This window comes from Schistocerca cancellata, chromosome 5 (assembly GCF_023864275.1).
Source record: "Schistocerca cancellata isolate TAMUIC-IGC-003103 chromosome 5, iqSchCanc2.1, whole genome shotgun sequence".
NCBI classification, from domain to species: domain Eukaryota; kingdom Metazoa; phylum Arthropoda; class Insecta; order Orthoptera; family Acrididae; genus Schistocerca; species Schistocerca cancellata.
Window position 1 is genome coordinate 65,728,875 of NC_064630.1, and position 25,899 is coordinate 65,754,773.

At 45.9% G+C, this 25,899-nt stretch overlaps 1 protein-coding gene across 2 annotated transcripts in view; it reads right to left on the reverse strand.

Moving 5' to 3' along the window:
* Window positions 1-25,899, reverse strand: part of LOC126187701 (uncharacterized) — a 248,975-nt gene that overhangs the window by 98,804 nt on the left and 124,272 nt on the right. For both annotated transcript variants that reach the window (XR_007537778.1, XM_049928943.1), the window contains exons 4-5: window positions 9,416-9,653; window positions 6,331-6,521 (exon numbers count right to left, since the gene is read on the reverse strand). Coding sequence is in view for 1 of the 2 variants with exons in the window: in XM_049928943.1 (XP_049784900.1) it covers window positions 6,331-6,521; window positions 9,416-9,653 (429 nt within the window). In the remaining variant the exon portion in view is untranslated. The remainder of the gene's footprint in view (window positions 1-6,330; window positions 6,522-9,415; window positions 9,654-25,899) is intronic.

Genomic DNA, 25,899 nt, shown 5'->3' on the forward strand with positions numbered 1-25,899 from the left:
TGTTTAGGACGGGTGGTAGGGACAGAGCATCGAGTGACATTATACTGAGTGCACTATCCGAAAATTACCTCGAGCAATTAAACAGAGAACCGACTCGAGGAGATAACATCTTGGACCTACTGATAACAAACAGACCCGAACTTTTCGACTCTGTATGTGCAGAACAGGGAATCAGTGATCATAAGGCCGTTGCAGCATCCCTGAATATGGAAGTTAATAGGAATATAAAAAAAGGGAGGAAGGTTTATCTGTTTAGCAAGAGTAATAGAAGGCAGATTTCAGACTACCTAACAGATCAAAACGAAAATTTCTGTTCCTACACTGACAATGTTGAGTGTTTATGGAAAAAGTTCAAGGCAATCGTAAAATGCGTTTTAGACAGGTACGTGCCGAGCAAAACTGTGAGGGACGGGAAAAACCCACCGTGGTACAACAACAAAGTTAGGAAACTACTGCGAAAGCAAAGAGAGCTTCACTCCAAGTTTAAACGCAGCCAAAACCTCTCAGACAAACAGAAGCTAAACGATGTCAAAGTTAGCGTAAGGAGGGCTATGCGTGAAGCGTTCAGTGAATTCGAAAGTAAAATACTAGGTACCGACTTGACAGAAAATCCTAGGAAGTTCTGGTCTTACGTTAAATCAGTAAGTGGCTCGAAACATCATGTCCAGACACTCCGGGATGATGATGGCATTGAAACAGAGGATGACAAGCGTAAAGCTGAAATACTAAACACCTTTTTCCAAAGCTGTTTCACAGAGGAAGACCGCACTGCAGTTCCTTCTCTAAATCCTCGCACCAACGAAAAAATGGCTGACATTGAAATAAGTGTCCAAGGAATAGAAAAGCAACTGGAATCACTCAACAGAGGAAAGTCCACTGGACCTGACGGGATACCAATTCGATTCTACACAGAGTACGCGAAAGAACTTGCCCCCCTTCTAACAGCCGTGTACCGCAAGTCTCTAGAGGAACAGAAGGTTCCAAATGATTGGAAAAGAGCACAGGTAGTCCCAGTCTTCAAGAAGGGTCGTCGAGCAGATGGGCAAAACTATAGACCTATATCTCTGACGTCGATCTGTTGTAGAATTTTAGAACATGTCTTTTGCTCGAGTATCATGTCGTTTTTGGAAACTCAGAATCTACTATGTAGGAATCAACATGGATTCCGGAAACAGCGATCGTGTGAAACCCAACTCGCTTTATTTGTTCATGAGACCCAGAAAATATTAGATACAGGCTCCCAGGTAGATGCCATTTTCCTTGACTTCCGGAAGGCGTTCGATACAGTTCCGCACTGTCGCCTGATAAACAAAGTAAGAGCCTACGGAATATCATACCAGCTGTGTGGCTGGATTGAAGAGTTTTTAGCAAACAGAACACAGCATGTTGTTCTCAATGGAGAGACATCTACAGACGTTAAAGTAACCTCTGGCGTGCCACAGGGGAGTGTTATGGGACCATTGCTTTTCACAATATATATAAATGACCTAGTAGATAGTGTCGGAAGTTCCATGCGGCTTTTCGCGGATGATGCTGTAGTATACAGAGAAGTTGCAGCATTAGAAAATTGTAGCGAAATGCAGGAAGATCTGCAGCGGATAGGCACTTGGTGCAGGGAGTGGCAACTGACCCTTAACATAGACAAATGTAATGTATTGCGAATACATAGAAAGAAGGATCCTTTATTGTATGATTATATGATAGCGGAACAAACACTGGTAGCAGTTACTTCTGTAAAATATCTGGGAGTATGCGTGCGGAACGATTTGAAGTGGAATGATCATATAAAATTAATTGTTGGTAAGGCGGGTACCAGGTTGAGATTCATTGGGAGAGTCCTTAGAAAATGTAGTCCATCAACAAAGGAGGTGGCTTACAAAACACTCGTTCGACCTATACTTGAGTATTGCTCATCAGTGTGGGATCCGTACCAGATCGGGTTGACGGAGGAGATAGAGAAGATCCAAAGAAGAGCGGCGCGTTTCGTCACAGGGTTATTTGGTAACCGTGATAGCGTTACGGAGATGTTTAACAAACTCAAGTGGCAGACTCTGCAAGAGAGGCGCTCTGCATCGCGGTGTAGCTTGCTCGCCAGGTTTCGAGAGGGTGCGTTTCTGGATGAGGTATCGAATATATTGCTTCCCCCTACTTATACCTCCCGAGGAGATCACGAATGTAAAATTAGAGAGATTAGAGCGCGCACAGAGGCTTTCAGACAGTCGTTCTTCCCGCGAACCATACGCGACTGGAACAGGAAAGGGAGATAATGACAGTGGCACGTAAAGTGCCCTCCGCCACACACCGTTGGGTGGCTTGCGGAGTATAAATGTAGATGTAGATGTAGATGTAGATGAAATCTCTCTTTTTACCTACATACAGTCTAAAAATGTAGAAAAGCATTTCCCCTGAAATAAAACAAAAGTTAGTCCGGTCTTCATTCCTGCCAGATCTTTGCTACTGTGATGAAGTTAACAAGGAAAAATATTTACAACTTTGGGTGACTCGAACTAGCCATGAATGTGTGTAGTAATATTCGGCTGTACGATCATGTCACTCCCTGCTAAATTCAGTCAGGCTGGATGCGACTAGGTAGGTGGCGTGATTTTCACATGCTCCGATTTCTCCATCGGTTCCATAGCTCCAGTATCCTCGACATTTCTCCCTGCTAATCAAATACCTGTCTTCGCTCTATAACTATGATGCCAGGATGGTTATGTCCAGCATCTTGGCTGTACTCTTGCAGAATATTAAATCTATCTCCTTCTGCATTTCTGCCACACAACTTTGGATTAAACTGCCCGTCAGTAACCCGCAACTCATGCAAAACCACTCTCAATTCAACTATCATTAGGTTCTCTATGGGCCTATCCCATCTGCTTTTCTTCGGTCAAACAAGGAAGCAATATCTGTCACACTGTCAATGCTGCCCAAACTTTCCTCACTTGTATCTATTTCTGTTTCCATTCCTTCATTTCATCTGGTAACCTTACCCATTATTTCTTGCTGTTCACCTGACTAACCAACGTCACAACATTTGATTATTTCTGTAATGCTGCCATAGACTTCTGTTAGATGCTATCATTTACATTTCACAAGTACGTAAAGAGGAAATGGTTTAATGCAAAGTTAATAAGACGTATTTCTGAAATGTCATACACTCTTTACTATTATTATTATTATTATTATACTGGTCACGAATTATGCATATTTAATGTTTATTTCCTGTTATCATTACCATTATAATTATTGTTATTTTATTATCATGTATCTCTCATATACTATACGTAGCGAAATGTTAAGTCACTATGTTGTCTGGTTAAATGCAAAAGAGGGCCTGAAATTTTTAATCTTACCACAATTGAAGAAATAAATTAGATATACAAATTGTTGCCACAATCTTTCAAACAAATATGCCAATGGGACGTCGAGGAACTGACGCAATTGAAGCACATCAAGGCCTTTCTTAATATAGGTCAACATAGACCAACTTACGACGTCTGGCACCATTGTTAACTAATTCCAATTGTGAATATTCTTGTACAGCCCCTTGCAGATATTGCCGTAAGTAGATAAACTGCAGTCTTACAAAAAAAAGATAGATAATAGAAAGTTACCATCGCGCAAACGCTAGTGTGTCATTTCAGTAACCTCGTGCTGTTTTCAAAGGTTGCATCACTAAGTGTTGAATTCTGAGGTAGCCACCAGGTGAGGAATCACTTTCGGATGCAGCAAGGTTTGAATGACTGTCCAATCAGACCGATTTCGGCCTTCCGTCATTACCCAAAAGTGCTTAAGATGATTGCCAGAACACTTTCTTTGAAAAGGATAGAGCCAGTCTCCTTCTCCATCCGTATGCAATCTGTATGTATGCTCCAGTTCTTGCAACCCTATCGCTGACGAGCTGTCAAATGTGAATATTTCCTCCATCTGTGTTAGGCTGACAAAAAGAGGAGAGAAAGTGGTGTAAATTTTCTGATCAGGAAACTTTGCGCCCTTGTCCTGGCTTATATTCCAAATCTCTAAGCTGTGCCTGATAGAATAGGGCTTTGTGACACCGTATAGAGATCAGTCCTTCGAATGGGAACCCTAAGCTTGACGGTCCCCTTAGTATTCTTTAATAGGTCTCGCAGTCTTTGTCTCTGGCTCTTAACAGTTCCAAGATATCAACTACACTGCGCAAATAATACGGCCATCCACCCCATATAGAGACAAACTCGACGCTCCACATATGGTCAGCAGAAAGCAGTGGTAAACCGCATTCACTGGGATCGCGCCCAGGACGGCATTGTGATATTTCTGCGTCTGTCCTGATTTCTTACTTGAGATCCAGTCGTCGAAATAGCAGACTAGCTGTAAAGGGCAGAAGGAATGTTTGGGAGGAGATTTCTGGCGTTTATTTACAACTGAGGGAAACCTCGCAAAAGCTTTGCTCAGAATCAGAGGATTGGAGCTATTTTTCTTTTGTTTCTGGGATGATATGTCAGAGACAAACATACTAAGACCCAGTGTGATATGCGCATCCATTAGTGTGTGATGGGGTAAGTCAATGACTTGCGGTCCCGTGTTGCTGTGTATGGCACCATCGTTGTGTAGCTATGTTATTGTGTAACATTTCATCAATATAGAGGTCACAACTAGCTCAGCTGGATACAAAGATAGGACGAATTTAATCGTGGACTTGTTAAGAACGAACGAGGCGTTAGCCTCAAGTAATTTAAGGAAAGTCACAAAAAAAACACGAGTCGAGTTGAATAACTGGTGATTGGGAAATTACATGATAAAAGTGGCATGATTTCCAGTGAACCCGTTCCAACTACACTCATGCTCATTAACTAAGGATAATGCTAATACATGGTGCAACAACGCTCTCGTGGGCTGTTTGCGGGTTTAAATCACCTCGGGGTATGACCATGCGGTGCATTTGACCTGCGGTCGTCGCACAGTGGCGCTGGCAGCAGTCGACATACGCATAGGTGTGTTGGTGCATGTTAGAGTACGGTGCAGCGAGTAAGCGTGCAGACGTTTTCAGACGTGCTAATGGTGGCTGTGTGTTGAAAATGGCCCACAGAACACATATTGATCACTTTATGATGGGTAGGATACTAGGGCGACTGGAGGCTGGTCAAACACAGCAGCTTGTAGCACGGGCCCTCCGTGTGCCACAGAGTGTGATCTCAAGAGTATGGCAACGATTCCAGCAGACAGGAAACGTGTCCAGGCGCTACAGTACTGGACGTCCACAGTGTACACCACCACAAGAAGGCCGATATCTCACCATCAGTGCCCGCAGACGGCCACGGTGTGCTGCAGGTAGCCTTGCTCGGGACCTTACTCGGGACCTTACCGCAGCCACTGGAACAGTTGCCTCCAGACACAAAGTCTACAGACGACTGAAGAGACATGGTTTATTCGCCTGGGAACCTGCAAGGTGCAGTCCACTGACCTCGGGTCACAGGAGAGCCCGTAAAGCCTGGTGTCAAGAACACAGTACACAGTCATTGGAACAGTGGTCCCAGGTTATGGTCACGGACGAGTCCAGGTATAGTCTGAACAGTGATTCTCGCCGGGTTTTCATCTGGCTTGAACCAGGAACCAGATACCAACCCATTAATGTGATTGAAAGGGACCTATATGGAGGTCGTGGTTTGATGGTGTGGGGTGGGATTATGATTGGTGCACGTAAACCCGTGCACGTCTTTGACAGAGGAACTGTAACAGGTCAGGTGTATCAGGACATTATTTTGCACCAGTATGTCCGCCTTTTCAGGGGTGCTGTGGGTCCCACCTTCCTCCTGATGGATGATAACGCACGGCCCCACCGAACTGCCATAGTGTAGGAGTACCTTGAAACAGAAGATATCAGGCGAATGGAGTGCCCTGCCTGTTCTCCAGATCCAAACACCATCATGCACGTCTGGGATGCTCTCGGTCGACGTATCGCTGCACGTCTTCAAACCCGTACGACACTTCAGGAGCTCCGACAGGCACTGGTGCAAGAATGGGAGGCTATTCCCCAGCAGCTGCTCGACCACCTGATCTAAGAGTATGCCAACCCGTTGTGCGGCCTGTGTACGTATGCATGGTGATCATACTGAAGTCGGGGTAAATGCTCAGGAAACAGTGGCGTTTTGTAGCACATGTGTTTCGGGACGGTTTCCTCAACTTATTAGCAATACCGTGGACTTACAGATGTGTGTCGAGTGTGTTTCCTATGCGCCTATGCTATTGGCGCCAGTTTTGTGTAGTGCCATGTTGTGTGGCACCACATTCTGCAATTATCGTTAATTTATGAGCACGAGTGTAGATTCGAGTATAAGCGGACGCACTCACATCTCCCAGTGCTTGTCGGCGGCGCTGCCGTTGTTGTTGGTGTCGTTGTTGTTGTTGCCGTTGCTGTCAGTCGTGGTGGTGGTGGTGGTGGGAGGGCGGGGCGAGGCGTCCTGGCCCAGCGGCTGCTGTCGCTGCCTCTGCCGCTCCCGGGACAGCGGCCGCAGCCTCTGCGCCGCTCTCAGCAGCTCCGCCTGCCGACACCGTTGCAGTTTCGTAGCCGCCAATTTAGTAGACATGTAAAACAGACGTCCTCGGGGCTGTGGCCCAAGGGATGGATGATAACTGCCGCTTCTGTACCTAAAAGTATCTAAGTCGAATTATGTCTAGACTGACATGCCGTGTTTTGAAGTAATTATGGGCTACATTACACAAATGAGAAGAAATTCGGGTCGATTACTAATGTTTCCGAGGTGAAGACTTCTCCGCAAGGGTTGGTGATCTGTGACTGCGGACTGAGAAAGTGAGCAGAACTGAAGGTACATTGCAGTCCGCTAGATATGTGAAAATCTGGTAGAAACCGACCTCGGGGAAGATCAGTTTGGATTCCGTAGAAATGTTGGAACACGTGAGCCAATACTGACCCTACGATTTATCTTAGAACAAAGATTAAGGAAAGGCAAACCTACGTTTCCGGGATATGTAGACTTAGAGAAAGCTTTTGAGAATGTTGACTGGAATACCTCTTTCGAATTCTGAAGGTGGCAGGGGTAAATTACAGGCAGTGAAAGGCTATTTACAATTTGTACAGAAACCAGATGGCAGTCATAAGAGTCGAGGGGCACGAAAGGGAAGCAGTGGTTGGGAAGGGAGTGAGACAGGTTTGTAGCCTCTCCCTGATGTTATTCAATCTGTATATTGAGCATGCAGTAAAGGAAACAAAAGACAAATTCGGAGTAGGTATTAAAATCCATGGAGTCAGAGACAACAAAGGACCTGGAAGAGCAGTTGAACGGAATGGACAGTGTCTTGAAAGGAGGATATAAGATGAACATCAACAGAAGCAAAATAAGGATAATGGAATGTAGTCGAATTAAGTCGGGTGATGCTGAGGGAATTAGATTAGGAAATGAGAAACTGAAAGTAGTAAAGGAGTTTTGCTATTTGGGGAGCAAAATAACTGATGATGGTCGAAGTAGAGAGGATATAAAATGTAGACTGGCAATGGCAAGGAAAGCGATTCTGAAGAAGAGAAATTTGTTAACATCGAGTATAGATTTAAGTGTCAGGAAGTCGTTCCTGAAAGTATTTGTATGGAGTGTAGCCATGTGTGGAAGTGAAACATGGACGGTAAATAGTTTGGACAAGAAGAGAATAGAAGCTTTCGAAATGTGGTGCTACAGAAGAATGCTGAAGATTAGATGGGTAGATCACATAACTAATGAGGAGGTAGTGAATAGAATTGGGGAGAAGAGAAATTTGTGGCACAAATTGACTAGAAGAAGGGATCGGTTGGTAGGACATGTTCTGAGGCATCAAGGGATCACCAATTTAGTACTGGAGGGCAGCGTGGAAGGTAAAAATCGTAGAGGGAGACCATGAGATGAATACACTAAACAGATTCAGAAGGATGTGGGTTGCAGTAGGTACTGGGAGATGAAGAAGCTTGCACAGGACAAAGTAGCATGGAGAGCTGTATCAAACCAGTCTCAGGACTGAAGACCACAACAACAACAACTTGGAGACCATGTGCAGCCATTCATGGACTGGACGCTCCAAAAGAACGATTCGCCTTGTCACCAGGCCACAATCGTTCGCTATTGAACGAAGAACATTCTGGGCAGTTCGAGCGAATGATTTGGCCACCCACCAACATTTGTGGTACATAACTGAGAAGTCATCAACATTTATGGTACATAATTGAGAGGTCAGTTCGTGCACAAAATCTTACACTAGCAACACTAATCGCAATTATGGCCGGCTATGGAGGCAGCACGGCTCAATATTTCTGCAGTGGGCTTCCAAGGGAATTGTTGAGTCGATGCCACGTCGAGGCGCTGCACCACGCTGCACAAAAGCAGGTCCGACACGAGATTAGGAGGTGTGCCACGACTTTTGTCACCTCAGTGTGTGAAACTTCCTGGCAGATTAAAACTGTGTGCTGGACCGAGACTCGAACTCGGGACCTTTGCCTTTCGCGGGCGAGTGCTCTACCATCTGAGCTACCCAAGAACGACTCACGCCCCGTCCTCACAGCTTTACTTCCGCCAGTACCTCGCCTCCTACCTTCCAAACTTTACAGAAGCTCTCCTGCGAACCTTGCAGAACTAGCACTCCTGAAAGAAAGGATATTGAGGAGACATGGCTTTGCCACAGCCTGGGGGATGTTTCCAGAATGAGATGTTCACTTTGCAGCGGAGTTGTGCACTGATATGAAACTACCTGGCAGATTAAAACTGTGTGCTCGACCGAGACTTGAACGCGGGACCTTTGAGTTTCGCGGGCAAGTGCTCTACCATCTGAGCTACCCAAGCACGACTCACGCTCCGTCCTCACAGCTTCAATTCCGCCAGTACCTCGCCTCCTACTTTCCAAACTTTACAGAAGCTCTCCTGCGAACTTTGAAGAACTAGCACTCCTGAAAGACAGGATATTGCGGAGACATGGCTTTGCCACAGCCTGGGGTATGTTTCGAGAATGAGATTTTCACTCTGCAGCGGAGTGTGCTCCGATATGAAACTTACTGGCACATTAAAACTGTGTGCCCGACCGAGACTCGAACTCGGGACCTTTGGCTTTCGCGTGCAGGTGCAGAGCAGTAAAGCTGTGAGGACGGGGCATGAGTTGTGCTTGGGTAGCTCAGACGGTAAAGCACATGCCCGCGATAGGCAAAGGTCCCGAGTTCGAGTCTCGGTCCGGCACAAAGTTTTAATCTGCTAGGAAGCTTCATATCAGCGCACACTCCGCTGCAGAGTGAAAATCTCATTCTGGAAACCTCAGTGTGTGTCGCATAATTTGTGCAGCGCGCTGAACCTCGGTCGTCGGTCTCGTTGCTAGTGCGTGGCTTGTGGCGACGGTGGCTCTCCGACACGTTGCGCTGTGCAGGAGGACGAGTAGACGAGTGAGTAGACGAGTGGAGGTACGGTACCTGGAATTCCGGCGAGGAGAGGCTGCGGGCGAGGGGCGGGTGCTGCTGCTGCTGCGGCTGCTCGGCCGGCGGCTGCGAGTGGCGCGCGGGGGCGGCGCGGCGCGTCTCGGCGCGCGTCTTGAAGAGCCGCATGCGGCGCGGCTCCTCCCAGCGGCCCGAGTCCGGCGACGAGCTGGCCGCGTCGCCGGGGGCGGCGGGCGGCGGCGCCGGCGCCCGGTACTTCTTGCGGCCGCGGCTGCTGCGGGGCAAACACACACGCCGTGCTTATAGCTAGCTGACCTCGAATGTCACCCGTGGCCTACACGCGAGATGTACCATCGCCACATTTCGCTGTCGATACATACACTACTGGCCATTAAAATTGCTACACCAAGAACAGTGATAAACGGGTATTCATTGGAGAAATATATTATACTAGAACTGACATGCGATTACATTTACACGCAATTTGTGTGCATAGATCCTGAGAAATCAGTACCCAGAACAACCACCTCTGCCCGTAATAACGGCCCTGATACGCCTGGGCATTGAGTCAAACAGAGCTTGGATGGCGTGTACAGGTACAGCTGCCCATGCAGCTTCAACACGATACTATAGTTCATCAAGAGTAGTGACTGGCGTATTGTTACGAGCCAGCTGCTCGGCTACCATTGACCAAACGTTTTCAATTGGTGAGAGATGTGGAGAATGTGCTGGCCAGGGCAGCAGTCGAACATTTTCTGTATCCAGAGGGCCCGTACAGGACCTGCAACATGCGGTCGTGCGTTATCCTGCTGGAATGTAGGGTTTCGCAGGTATCAAAAAATTGTTCAAATGACTCTAAGCACTATAGGACTTAACATCCTAGGTCATCAGTCGCCTAGACTTAGAACTACCTAAACCTCACTAACCTAAGGACATCACGCACATCCATGCCCGAGGCAAGATTCGAAACTCCGACCGTAGCAGCAGCGCGGTTCCGGACTGAAGTGCCTATAACCGCTCGGCCACAACGTTTCGCAGGGATCAAATGAAGGGTAGAGCAACGGGTCGTAACACATCTCAAATGTAACGTCCACTGTTCAAAGTGACGTCAATGCGAACAAGAGGTGACCGAGACGTGTAACCGATGGCACCCCATACCATCACGCCGGGTGATACGCCAGTATGGCGATGACGAATACACGCTTCCAATGTGCATTCACCGCTATGTCGCCAAACACGGATGCGGCCATCACGATGCTGTAAACAGAACCTGCATTCATCCGAAAAAATGAAGTTTTGCCATTCGTGCACCCAGGTTCTTCATTAAGTACTCCATCGCAGGCGCTCCTGTCTGTGATGCAGCGTCAAGGGTAACCGCAGCCATGGTCTCCGAGCTAATATTCCATCCTGCTGCAAACGTCGTCGAACTGTTCGTGCAGATGGCTGTTGTCTTGCAAACGTCCCCATCTGTTGATTCAGGGATCGAGACGTGGCTGCAGGATCCGTTACAGCCATGCGGATAAGATGCCTGTCATCTCCACTTCCAGTGATACGAGGCCGTTGGGATCCAGCACGGCGTTCCGTATTACCCTCCTGAACCCACCGATTCCGTATCCTCTAACAGTCATTGGACCTCGACCAACGCGAGCAGCAATGTCGCGATACGATAAACTGCAATCGCAATAGGCTACAATCCGACCTTTATCGAAGTCGGAAACGTGATGGTACCCATTTCTCCTCCTTACACGAGGCATCACAACAACGTTCCACGAGGCAACGCCGGTCAACTGCTGTTTGTGTATGAGAAATGGGTTGGAAACTTTCCTCATGTGAGCAGGTTGTAGGTGTCGCCACCGGCGCCAACCTTGTGTGAATGCTCTGAAAAGCTAATCATTTGCATATCACAGCATCTTCTTCCTACCGGTAAAATTTCGCGTCTGTAGCACGTTATCTTCGTGGTGTAGCAATTTTAATGGCCAGTAGTGTATGTTTTTGGATAGGGTCCACCTTTAGCTAAACACAATTTGGTTTTTTAACCCAAACATGTTTCACTGCAGTTGCAGCATCTTCAGTGGGCTTTTATTTTATGACTATTAAAAATAAAGAATGTTCTTTCCTGTTTGTATACATGTAACTATTAGTTTTTAAATCGTAATTACAGATATTTGATAAAGCACATAAAATTATGAATTCATACCCTTTTACCACATGGTGTGGATTTTCTGATGTATTGTCTTTCTACAGTGACTGTTTTGTTTCACAGTTTGTCACCTGCAGCCACTTATACCTTAAAGTAGATAAATTGTTTAAGCCAAAATTGCGATTTGAAGATTGTCATTTCTATGCCTGAAATTTATTAATTCTAGGTGTGTGTGTGTGGTCTATTTACATTACTTACGTTTTCTTTTTCCTCATCTTCATCACTGTCAAACACTATTTATTGAGCTCTCACTGTCACTGTCACTGTTTCACTGTTTACCAGCTGTAAAAACTAACATGGCGGACAGTGGAACAGTTGAAGGTGAAAAAACAAGATGGCTGACGGTGGAACAGTTGAAGGTGTTCCTGGCGGTTGTTCTGAATCTTTCAGAGGTATCTGTGCATTTCTGTGTGTCTGCATGTCTGTGTGTGTGGTCTATTTACATTACTTACGTTTTCTTTTTCCTCATCTTCATCACTGTCAAACACTATTTATTGAGCTCTCACTGTCACTGTCACTGTTTCACTGTTTACCAGCTGTAAAAACTAACATGGCGGACAGTGGAACAGCTGAAGGTGAAAAAACAAGATGGCTGACGTTGGAACAGTTGAAGGTGTTCCTGGCGGTTGTTCTGTATCTTTCAGAGGTATCTGTGCATTTCTGTGTGTCTGAATGTCTGTGTGTGTGTGTGTGTGTGTGTGTGTGTGTGAGAGAGAGAGAGAGAGAGAGAGAGAGAGAGAGAGAGAGAGTGTGTGTGAGAGAGAGAGAGAGAGAGAGAGAGAGAGAGAGAGAGAGTAGGTTGAGGATTTTTCATTATTATTTTTACAAGTTCTTTTTTGTGTGTGTCTTGTGTGTGAAAAGTGAGGGAGAGATAGATAGATAGAGAGAGAGAAAGAGAGAGAGAGAGAGAGAGAGAAAGAGAGAGAGAGAGTCTGACCGTAGGTTTGAGAATTTTTTTTGTGGTGTGGGGGGTGGTGAGTGCTCTATAGGTTGATCTTGTCTAATAATTCTTTGAGGGCAGAGACCAGACTTCCGTTGCAGAGAGCTGTGTATTCATTTACCACTTGCTTTCCTTCCACTACGGCTTTTTGTATCTGATAATTTTCTTAAACTGTTAGTTTTTGAGAGGGGCTGTTGCTGCATTTTAGAATTTTCAAATCAGTATTGATGTTTGTTGGGTTATGTTTCTTGTCCATAAGCTGTTCAGCAAATGTGGAATGACAGCTGTTACTTTTTCATGCTCATAAGAGCATTAAAAAGTGTATTTGGTATTAAAGTTTCTGGTTGTCTGTTCTATATAAACTGATGTGCAGTCCTGACATATTAGTTGGTAAATACCAGACGTGTTTGTCTGTGCTTGTGTTGGTTGTCCTTAGCTTTCTCTGTGTTGAGTTGTCTGTCCTGTAGGCTATTTTTACCCCTTGTTTTTTGAGTATGTTGCCTATTGTGTGGACTCATTTGTTGTTGTTGTGAGAGTGAACCACCTGTTTGTCATTGTGGGTGTTTCTTGTTCATGTGTACTCATAGGTGTGTTCTGTGTGTTTTCAAGTTGTGTGTTGGGTGTCCTTTTTAATTTCGCTGTTGATATCTACACTAACAGGAAAAAACCGCAACACCAAGAAGGAATTGTGCGACATAAACGAAAGTTGTTAGGTGATTTTCTACATCTGAAAGATGATGCCTGTTGAAATTTCGTGCCAGTCGCGTACGAATGGCGCTAGTATCGCCGCCGCTATAAGGATGCAAATAAGTTTTGCTTTAAATACACGCTGTAACGGTCGTGAGCGTAGTTACCTTTGCGATAGGTCGTGGTGAGTTGATGTTAGTCAAAAATGCCTTTAAGACAAAAAATGACGGTATTATCAACACCTAACTGAGTCTGAACGAGGCCGTGTAATTGGGCTAAGAGAAGCTGGATGTTCCTTACCCGCCAGGGTAGCCGAGAGCGTTGCTGACGCAATGCATCATGGCCTTCCTCAGACGCACCGACGAATCAACGATCACGACGGACGCTTTATTTTTCCCTGACGCTGCATTTGGCCCCTCACAAAAAAACTTCGGCAATCCGATGGATTGGAGGACACGCATCGCACTACGTGCTCTCACGGACATTGATATCGGGCATGGACTATTGGCATTATCTACTAGAACAACACGAAATCATCCGACGCCACTCTAAATATAAAACGAATTTTGCGAACTTTCTAGGCAGCATGTTTCATAACCCCCCAAAGTGGTGGGGAGTCCCAGGTTTACGTTGTTTCGAGGGATAGGATGTACTCCCAGTGAAGTGACGAGGATGTCACTTCAGTCCTATATTTCTTTTCCTTCTTTTTTATATATGATTTTTCTTTTGGGACATTAAAATTCAATAAAAAAAGAAATAAAAAAATTAAAAAAATAAAATAAAATAAATTTAAAAAAAGCGGTTGTAGGCGAAAAAAAGTTGGTATAGCACTTGTAAAAAAAAATATGGTAGAGCACTGGCCCGCTAAAGGTAAAAAAAAAAAGAAGATGGATAGAGCGTCTGCCTTGTAAGCAGAAGACCCCGGGAAAAAAAAAAGCGCTAACGCGCTGCTTCCTGGACTCGGGTAGGCGCGCCGGCCCCCGGATCGAACCCGCCCGGCGGATTAACGACGAGGGCCGATGTGCTGGCCAGCCTATATGTCCCCATCACATCCCGTTAGGTGAATACTGGGCTGATCCCCCCATTCCGCCTCAGTTAGGCGCGTCTCAGACATTTGAAACACGTTCGCACTATTTCACGATTTACACTAGATGCAGACAGTTGGGGTACACTGATTCCGTCCTGGGGGGTATGGAGTAGGAGCAGGAAGGGCATCCGGCCATCCCTGAAACTAACATTGCCAAATCCATTGTAACCACGCCGACCTGCGATCGATGCGGGACTATGGTGTAAGCGAAAGAAAGAAAGAAAGCTGGATGTTCCTTCTGCGATACTGCAGCAACACTTGGTAATAATGTAGCCTCTGTAGGTGATTGCCGGCAGCGATGGTCACGGGAATGTACAGTCGTAAGAAGACAGAGCTCCGGACGGGCATGCGGCACTACCAAGAGAGAAGACCATCGTATTCGACAATTTGAGCAGCAGCTGGCACCAAAATGACGCGATAAACTGTTACAAATCGGTTACTTCAGGGACAGCTGCGAGCCAGACGCTCTCTAGCGCGCTTTCCACTGACCCTAAAGCAATAGCTTGGGCAGGGTCGAGGTCTGCTGTGTTTTCTGATGAAAGCCGGTTCTGCCTCGGTGCCAGTGATGGCCGTGTGTTGGTTGGTTAGTAGGAGGCCAGTTTAGGGCCTGCAGCCAACCTGTCACTGGACCTGCACCTGGAGCTACGGTCTGCAATGCGGTTTCGTATGGCAGCAGAGAGAACCCTCGTATTTATGTCTCGCGTCTCGCACACTGACAGCAAATCTGTACGTCAGTCTGGTGATTCGACCTGTTTTGCTGCCATTCATGAACAGCCATCCGGGCGGTGTTTTCCAACAGGATAACGCTTGCCTACACACTGCAGTTGTAACCCAACGTGCTCTACGGAGTGTCGATATGTTGCCATGGCCTGCTCGGTCACCAGATATGTCTCCGATCCAACAGATATGGAACATCATCGTACGACAACTCGAGCGTTGTCTACAAACGGCATCAACTATTCCTGAACTGACGGACGGAGTGCAACAGGGAGGAAATTACTATTTAACGTCCCACCGACAACGAGACCATTAGAGGCGGAGCACAAGCTTAGATGAGAGAACGATGGGAAAGGAAGTCAGGCATTCCCTTTCAGAGGAATCATCCCGCCAATTTCCTGAAGCGATTTAGGGAATTCACGGAAAACCTAAATCTGGATGGTCGGACATGCCGGCACACGTGGTTTCCGTTTTCAATTACGGAGTGGAATAGAGTGCGTCCCGACATGTCAGGCCAATAGATGTTCAATGTGGTGGCCATCATTTGCTGCACACAATTGCAATCTCTGGCGTAATGAATGTCGTACACGCCGCAGTACATCTGGTGTAATGTCGCCGCAGGCTGCCACAATACGTTGTTTCATATCCTCTGGGGTTGTAGGCACATCACGGTACACATTCTCCTTTAACGTACCCCACACATAGAAGTCCAGAGGTGTAAGATCAGGAGAACGGGCTGGCCAATTTATGCGTCCTCCACGTCCTATGAAACGCCCGTCGAACATCCTGTCAAGGGTCAGCCTAGTGTTAATTGCGGAATGTGCAGGTGCACCATCATGCTGATACCACATACGTCAACGCGTTTCCAGTGGGACATTTTCGAGCAACGTTGGCAGATCATTCTGTAGAAACGCGATGTATGTTGCAGCTGTTTGTGACAACACGCAACTGAACGTCGGAGGTTTCAAGCGTCAACTTTAGGTTACAATATCTCCGGATGTAATTAACATTTTACAGTGCAACAAACGGCACTGATTACGTATTTGTTTATATGTTCAGATGTGCTAACAAAACTAACGGGGTTCCATTTTAAAAAAAAACGTAGGTTTGTGTTAAAAAACATACTTCCGTGCATTTTTTTATGGTTTGTATTAACCAATTACACTAGCCCCTCTCCTCACGTTCGGTCTGTGGAATCGATTCGTCAGTATTTGATGTGGTTTACGAAATATATCCAGCGGTAACGTTAGGTGACTCACCCTGTACAATAAAACTGCGGCATCAGGCATAACATTATAATTTATTACTTCTTTACTACTCTATTCACTACGCATTGTGCAGAGTATCGACGTATGACTTTTATACATGGGAGTTCGATTCTTCCAAGAACTGCAAGTTTGGGTATGCCTGTGCGGCATGTAATGGACCAGCACGGCGCAAGATGGACCGGACGAGCTGCCGACCTCAGTCCTGAGCACTTTTCTGTCTGCAGTCAGCTCAGAGTGAAGCATAGTACACTCCTTTTGTCGCCGTTGAAGACCGTCGGTATTTACGAGATAATGCCAGGATGTTTGCAAGAATTCGCATTCACTGTATAGATGAGTGCTGTATTGCATCCAAATGTGAACAACATCCTTTATAAGTATGTAAAATGTAGCGCGCTAAAGTACTATTCTGTTTCTTGTTAAAGTAATTAATGGGTGAAATTCGAGACCAGTTAGAGGAGTACTTAAACAGTTCGAGTTGTCTCGCAAACGTCTCCATTTTGGACCCATGCTGAGTGGTAAGTTTTTTGCTTCTGTTATCGTATGCTTTCACACGTGACGGTTCTCGCTATTAATTATGATAAACTCTGTATTTGTTCACCAGTCACATTGTTTGTGGAAACTGATGTGTACAGTGTTGCAAGATGACTATTTTTTGATGGTGTTATTGGATTTCTTAATATTTGTAAAGGAAAATGATGTATTTGAAGAACTGTGGTCAGAGAAACAGTTGTTAGGCAACAGTATCTGCGTCTGCCACGGCAGCGCCGTGGAGTCGTGGAATCTTTGACAGTCAGCAGTGGGCGGGCGGGGTTGGTGAGCGTTCACTGTCATGCATGGACGCACTTTTGGAAATATGTGAGTTGCACAGTTATTACGAGGAGGAATAATGACTCAGAACAATGGCTGTATAGCATACGGACGTAAAAGAGGTTTTGAAGTGAAGGACGAGGTATTATTTGATGAGATAAAAAATTTATTTTTATTTTTGGAGAATTGTGTTGTTGGTCCACTTCACTCTCGTCACAGTCGAGTTTTTGATCATTATTCTATTGATTGATCTACTGTACTCTGACTGTACCATGGACTTTATTACATTAAATGAATGTTCATGTTACAGTCTATAATTTTTTCATAAGTTCCTTCCTAACTGAAATTTCAGAACTTAAAGGTTGAGTCATGTGTTTTATTGGCATTCTGTGTCAGGATTATGAACCCAATTTCCCTGGACCAAATGTGATTAGGTTTTTAGAACTTTTTTTTTGTTCCGGAGTCTTGCTGTGTTCCTGTTTCTGCCAGTACTTCATTTTGCAGGTGAGATTTATAATCCGTGATTGTTTCGTTTCCTTTGCGCAATGTAGGTTCTGTCGGTTTCTTTATTTTACAAGGGCCATATGTCAGTGCAGAAATTTTCGTGTGTTTCAGGTTACATTCTTATACAGGTCGACATTACAGTTTGGATTTTTTAAAATACAGTAACGTTTTTTTTCCGAACAGTTCGCACTGACTGAGAGTGAAATTACTGGTTTGCTTATTTGTTTGCTTATGGATGATATCGGTTTTCTCTCTCTCTCTCTCTCTCTCTCTCTCTCTCTCTCTCTCTCCCACACACACACACACACACACACACACACACACACACACACAGACACACAAACACAGCATTCTCTTCAGTTCCATGTAAGAGATGTGGCTTTGAGCTCAGTAGCACATTTAGGATGTCAGTTCACATTGCGAGGTTGGTATTTACGATAACACACACACGTCAAGGCACTCAGTGTCTGCATTACGTTAAACGGCAGGAGCACACCTCTTTGTTTCTTTCAGCACTTCATACATTTATACGGGCTGTTTATTATGGGTACCAAGGAAAGAGCGAGTAGAGGATAGTGAAACAAGCAAACAATGCTAATAAATACGAGACCGGAAAGCAATAGCTTTCCCGACACGACGCATGCACAGCAGCCGCCATTCCAGTGTTACGGCACTGTTGACATCTGAGGCTAAATTTATTTTGAAGTACCGCAAGTCAGGTATAAATCAAAATGGTACATAAATACTGGTACATAACTCTTCCACAACTTTACCTGGGCAAGGCTTGCCAATACCGTGGCCTCCACGATCTGCCAACTTCACCCTGTTGGATTCCTTCGTGTGTGGATGTTTAGAAACTTCTGTATTCCACCCCGTTGACTGCATCAATAAACTACAGAAACGCACTGCGCGCAGTTGTCAATGCATTCGGAACACGCCTGGGATTTCTGAACGTCTGCGGACATCGACAAGGAGACTTGGTGAAACCTGCCTTCACATGATCGGTGTCAGTGCATATCTCCTGCCTGTTCGTAGTCTCGGAGACCCTATCCTGCACGGTATACACGCACTAAGTATACTGTTGTTTTCCAGACTCACGTATACTAGGGTTATTTGCTTCCTCTATAGGTCGCTTGCTTTTGCATCTCTAATAATCAAACACCGTGTAGAAGGCGTCTAAACTCGTTAGTCCGCAGTCTCTTCTATGAAACCTGTTCTCATGAGTCCCTTGTGTTGTAGTTTATTGTTATGATTATTGTAACAACAAGACTACTACTACTATTGTTACTACTGATACTACTACAACAGACGTCGTCCCCGGTAGTTGAGTGGTCAGCGTGACAGAAAATGCCGGCACGGTAGCTCAGCGTGTTCGGACAGAGGGTTAGCTCCCTCCGTAATAAAAAAAACTGAGTTAATCGATCAACAACGAACTTAAACGGATGTCTTACGTCGTCCGCCGCGAGCAGATGCAACGAACAAATCGAACAAAAATGAGACTAAAAAAAAAAAAAAGAATGTCAAACCTATGGGCCAGGGTACGATTCCCGGTTTGGTCGGAGATTTTCTCCGCTCAGGGACTGGGTGTTGTGTTGTACTAATCATCATCACATCATCCCCATCGACGCGCAAGTCGCCGCAGTGGCGTCAAAGCGAAAGACTTGCACCCGGCGAACGGTCTACCCGACGGGAGGCCCTCGTCACACGACATTTATGTACCACTAGATAATTGACCTCTTAGCATCACGCCAAAACTTCATTTCTGTTGTTTGATATTTTCTCCGTCTCCAGTCCCTCTATGCCTACATCAGCATCTACATCTACGCTCTGCAAACCACTGTGAAGTGCATGGCAGAGGGTAGGTTCAATTGTACCAGTTATTAAAATTTTTCCCGTTCCCTTCACTAATGAACCGCAGGAAGAATGATTGTTTAAATGCCTCTGTGCGTGCATTAATTAATAGAATCTTATCAGCATGACGGATACGTAGCGCGTTGCATACTCGTAGAGTCATAATTTAAAGCTGGTTCTTCAAACTTTGCATGTAGGCTTCCTCAGGGTAGTTTACGTCAGGCGTGTGCCAGCTCAGCTCCTTCAGCACCTCTGTGACTCACTCTCATGGGTCGAACGAAACTGTGACCATACGTGATGTCCTTCTTTGCACACGTCCAATATTCCGCGCTAGTGTTATCTGCTACGGGCCGCACACACTTGAGCAATATTGTAGGCTGGCAATCTCTTTCGTAGACTGACTGCACTTCCCCAGTATCCTAACAATAAATTGAAGTCTTCCATCTGCTTTATACACGATTGACTCTACTTGATCATTCCATTTCGTATCTATACAAAGTGTTACCACCCATGTATTTGTAAGATTTGACGGAGTCCAACAGTCAGTCATCGATATTACTGCCATAGGATACAACGTTTTATGTTTTGTGAAGTTCACAGTTTTACATCTCTGATCATTTAAAGCATGTTGCCAATCTTTGCACCACATTGAAGTCTTATCAAGATCTGACTTCAGACGGTACTTCATTACAAATAACTGCATTATTTGTGAAATGTTTCAGTTATTTTTTTCTATTGTCCACAAGTTCATTAACATACGAGAGCTGTCCAGAAAGTAAGCTCCGATCAGTCGCGAAATGGACACCACAGTGAAAACCTGATGAAACTTTGCACAGATGTGTTGGGTAGTGTATCTGGTATGACCGTCGATCGCATAAAGACGCTCTTTTCAGTCGCACGCGCACTGTAAGCGAGTAGAGGTGCCTAGAACAACGATGTCTCCCGCCAAGTAGGAGGGCCCGCTGACAGGCTTTGCCTTAATGAATGCAGCCCACCTAACAACTTCATTGCAATTCTCAGCCGCACTCCGCAGGGGCAGTGAAGACGCTCCTGCAGCCTTTTCGATGGGAAGTGTTCGATCACCCACAACACAGCCCTAACTGGCTCGTCCTCAGTATCATCTCTGTTCACATGAAACGCTGGATACGAAGACAACACTTGGGCGCAGGGTACACGCTGTAGACCAGCGTAGAGAATTATAGGGAAGCACAGGCGGCCGCCTTCTATGACGATGGTGTTGGAAATTTGCTATAACGCTCCGACAAATGTCAAAGTCGTAGCGGCGGCTATGTAGAGAAGTATCTGGAAAGTGTAGCTAACTCTTGCAAATAAAATGTTTCTGATTTTCACTGTGGTTTCCATTTAGTGACCGATCGGAAATTACTTTCTGGACGACCCTCGTATATCACGAACAACAATTGTCACTGCACACTTCTCTGGAGCACTCCCGACGTTACTTTTACATCTTTCGATGACTTCCCGTCCTAGATAACTTACTGCGTCCTCCCTACCAAAAAATTTCTCAATTCAGTCACAAATATAGCTTGATACCCGTCACGTTCACACTTTTGATAATAATCGTACATGTGTACACGGAAATCGAGAAATACTGCATCTATCTGTCTGCCTTCATCCAAGGCTTTCAGTATGTCATGTGATAAGAGTGCGAGTTGGGTTTCACATGATCGATGTTTCTGGAATCTGTGTCGGTTGCCTTAGAGGAGGTCATTCTGTCCGATATATCTCATTATGCTTGAGCTCAGAATATGTTCTTAGATTCTCATGTTCTCGTCGATCTGTTCGCTTTGCTCCTTTCCCCTAACATTGTCTTGCTTCTTTCTTTGGATTAAAACCCGTTCAAATTTCATATTCTGCTTCTAAATATACTCTTTGCTGATATTTTTGGGACTTACTTTGTGTTCTGCCTTACGGCTGGTCTTGTCACGGTGGGGGGGGGGGGGGAGGGGGGGGGGGAAGCCTCGTCAGAGAGGTCCACCGCATGAGCGTCTAGGGAAGTGGTTCCAGTGGTGGTTTCCCGTTGCTTTCCACTGGTGATGATGAAATGATAATGAGGACAACACAACACCCAGTCCCTGAAAGGAGAAAATCTCCGACCCAGCGGGGAATCGAACCCGGGCCCCTTAGCGTGACAGATCGCCGCGCTGACCACTCAGCTATCGGGGCGGACTTTTGGGACTAATACACTAAAAGAAAGACGTACAGAAATGCGTCACTTACAAAAGCACAAAAGAAAAATATTAATAAAAGAGATACATGAAAGAGATACAAAACCAAAGGAACATGTACAGACGAAGCTGTTACTGATAAATAAGACTGACGCATTAATAAAACTAGCAAGGAAAGCGTTATTATTACCATCATATTTATTTTTTTCACACCCATCTCATTCTAATCTTCTAAGTCTTAACACGGAGTGCGCTCAAGTTCACGCTCTCATGTTTTTGAAGTACTTGGCTGCCTCAGCAATTTAATTTCCTCATTTTGGTGACGCGGAAAGAAGACTTAAATGTGGGGTTTTAGAAGGTTCGTATCAGAGTCCTCATACCGCAAAGTTGGTTGTAAATGGCGGAACAACTTTGACACACGGTAAACACTTTCATTTTCCTGCAATGGTGCCATAATAATGGCCAAAACTACGAGTATAAACGTAGCTGTCACACTGTAGAGGCCTCCGATGTCACTTCTTGACTCGCTGTTGCTCCTATCGAAAGGGGGGTCTTTAATCGACGGTCTCCTTTTTCTCCCACTGCTAAACGAACGTCGTGCGTAGACAGCCAGATAACCGCCAATAAGCAACAATTCAGAAACGTAACTGCTCGTGTAGGTATACAGGGTGAAAAGTATTTAAACCGACAAACTCTGGGAGGTTGTAGGGGACATTAAAACAAATACACTCCTGGAAATTGAAATAAGAACACCGTGAATTCATTGCCCCAGGAAGGGGAAACTTTATTGACACATTCCTGGGGTCAGATACATCACATGATCACACTGACAGAACCACAGGCACATAGACACAGGCAACAGAGCATGCACAATGTCGGCACTAGTACAGTGTATATCCACCTTTCGCAGCAATGCAGGCTGCTATTCTCCCATGGAGACGATCGTAGAGATGCTGGATGTAGTCCTGTGGAACGGCTTGCCATGCCATTTCCACCTGGCGCCTCAGTTGGACCAGCGTTCGTGCTGGACGTGCAGACCGCGTGAGACGACGCTTCATCCAGTCCCAAACATGCTCAATGGGGGACAGATCCGGAGATCTTGCTGGCCAGGGTAGTTGACTTACACCTTCTAGAGCACGTTGGGTGGCACGGGATACATGCGGACGTGCATTGTCCTGTTGGAACAGCAAGTTCCCTTGCCGGTCTAGGAATGGTAGAACGATGGGTTCGATGACGGTTTGGATGTACCGTGCACTATTCAGTGTCCCCTCGACGATCACCAGTGGTGTACGGCCAGTGTAGGAGATCGCTCCCCACACCATGATGCCGGGTGTTGGCCCTGTGTGCCTCGATCGTATGCAGTCCTGATTGTGGCGCTCACCTGCTCGGCGCCAAACACGCATACGACCATCATTGGCACCAAGGCAGAAGCGACTCTCATCGCTGAAGACGACACGTCTCCATTCGTCCCTCCATTCACGCCTGTCGCGACACCACTGGAGGCGGGCTGCACGATGTTGGGGCGTGAGCGGAAGACGGCCTAACGGTGTGCGGGACCGTAGCCCAGCTTCATGGAGACGGTTGCGAATGGTCCTCGCCGATACCCCAGGAGCAACAGTGTCCCTAATTTGCTGGGAAGTGGCGGTGCGGTCCCCTACGGCACTGCGTAGGATCCTACGGTCTTGGCGTGCATCCGTGCGTCGCTGCGGTCCGGTCCCAGGTCGACGGGCACGTGCACCTTCCGCCGACCACTGGCGACAACATCGATGTACTGTGGAGACCTCACGCCCCACGTGCTGAGCAATTCGGCGGTACGTCCACCCGGCCTCCCGCATGCCCACTATACGCCCTCGCTCAAAGTCCGTCAACTGCACATACGGTTCACGTCCACGCTGTCGCGGCATGCTACCAGTGTTAAAGACTGCGATGGAGCTCCGTATGCCACGGCAAACTGGCTGACACTGACGGCGGCGGTGCACAAATGCTGCGCAGCTAGCGCCATTCGACGGCCAACACCGCGGTTCCTGGTGTGTCCGCTGTGCCGTGCGTGTGATCATTGCTTGTACAGCCCTCTCGCAGTGTCCGGAGCAAGTATGGTGGGTCTGACACACCGGTGTCAATGTGTTCTTTTTTCCATTTCCAGGAGTGTATTTTTCCCTAGTATCATTTTTTCCTATGAGGATTATTTAAACCGGTGGAGGCCGTATTATGCTCTTCAGTTGTTAGAGACCGTATTACGATCTTCAGTTGTTTGAGGGCGTATTACGCTCTTCAGTTGTAGGCAACTGCTGTCCACCAGTGTAGGAGTGCATTGCCTCTGTTTACTAATGGAGCGATACACCTGGAGTGAGTACACTGATATGGTTGGTGGGTACTACGTAGCGCATCACAACGGACGAGCTGCACAGCGTGTTTATCAACAACAACATCCTAATCGCCGTATCCTGCATCATACGACGTTTGCTGCTGTGTACCAACGTCTGCGTGAGACCGGGTCATTTAGCAGATAACCTGGACAGGGACGCCGTCGCACGGTAATAACGCTGCAATTTGAGGAAGCTGTCTTGCAGCATGTGGAGCGTAATTCTTCAAACGGCACTCGTGCAATTGCACGTAACATGGAGACGAATCAGACGAATTCGAGAGCAATTGTTAGTCCATTTCACTTACAACGTGGATTGGAAGAGGTGGTCCTGTACCATGGCCAGCTCGATCCCCAGATATGTCGCCTCTGGACTTTTTTGTGTGGGAGAGATGCGCAACCTTGTTTATGCAACTCTTGTTGCATCAGAAGAGGATCTGGTTGCCCGGATAGTAGCCACAGCAGGAACAATCCAGAATACTCCTGGAGTTTTTGCCCTTGTCAGACAGAACGTGATCCGACGGTGTAACCTTTGTTTACGTGTCAATGGAGGAATTTTTGAAAATCTACTGTAACTGAAATTGGGTTGTGTTAATGTGTTGTCTCTTGGTCATAAAAAAATGGAAAAGTGTTTGTTGGTTAATTAATTTGCCGCCAGAGTAATCTTCCTCTACCGCTTTAAATACTGCTCATAGGAAAAAATGACATCGGGGAAAAATATTTGTTTTGATGTCCCCTACAACCTCGCAGAGTTTGTCGGTTTAAATACTTTCCACCCTGTATAAAAGCTGCTGCAACATTGTACTACTATGGACATATAAAGTAAATATTACAAACTAAAGTCTGAAAATCTAACAGTTTCATCTAACAAGGAAACCTCCCCATCGCACCCCCATCAGATTTAGTTATAAGTTGGCACAGTGGATAGGCCTTGAAAAACTGAACACAGATCAATCGAGAAAACAGGAAGAAGTTGTGTGGAACTATGAAAAAAAAGCAAAATATACAAACTGAGTAGTCCATGCGCAACATAGGCAACATCAAAGATATTGCGAGCTCAGGAGCGCCGTGGTCCCGTGGTTAGCGTGAGCACCTATCGAACGAGAGAACCTTGGTTCAAGTACTCCCTCGAGTGAAAATTTTAATTTCTTTATTTTCGCAAATTTATGATCTGTCCGCTCGTTCATTGACGTCTCTGTTCACTGTAATAAATTTAGTGTCTGTGTTTTGCGACCCCACCGCAAAACCGTGCGATTAGTAGACGAAAGGACGTGCCTCTCCAATGGGAACCGAAAACATTTGATCGCAAGGTCATAGGTCAACCGATTCCTCCACAGGAAAACACGTCTGATGTATTCTATACGACACTGGTGACGGCATGTGCTTCACATGACAGGAATATGTTATCGACCCACCTAACTTGTACGCTTGGCGAATGGGTAAAAAGATTCTTCTACCTTGCCCGATTTAGGTTTTCTTGTGGATGTGACAATCACTCCCAAAAAAGTGATTAAAACATAAGAGTTTGTCACATAAACTGCAACAAATGAATGCAACAGTTTCACAGTCGCACAGTTTTCCCTGTGCTCTGTCAAAACATATGTTTTTAACGTTTTCAAATTTTTCCTTGTGTAGACCGTCAAACCCTGCATATGTCCAAGCAAATCTGAACATGTACTGGAATTTTGGAGAGCGAAGTTGATTATGTGTGAGTACCTGAACTTTGATAATTGTCTGAAAACAAAAAATTAAACTTTTCACTCGAGGGTAGACTTGAGCAGGTGCTCATGCTAACCACGGGACCACTGCGCTCCTGAGCTCATATCATCCTTGATGTTGCCTATCCTGCGCATGGACTACTCAGTTTGTATATTTTGCTTATTTTTTTCATAGTTGCACACAACTTCTTCC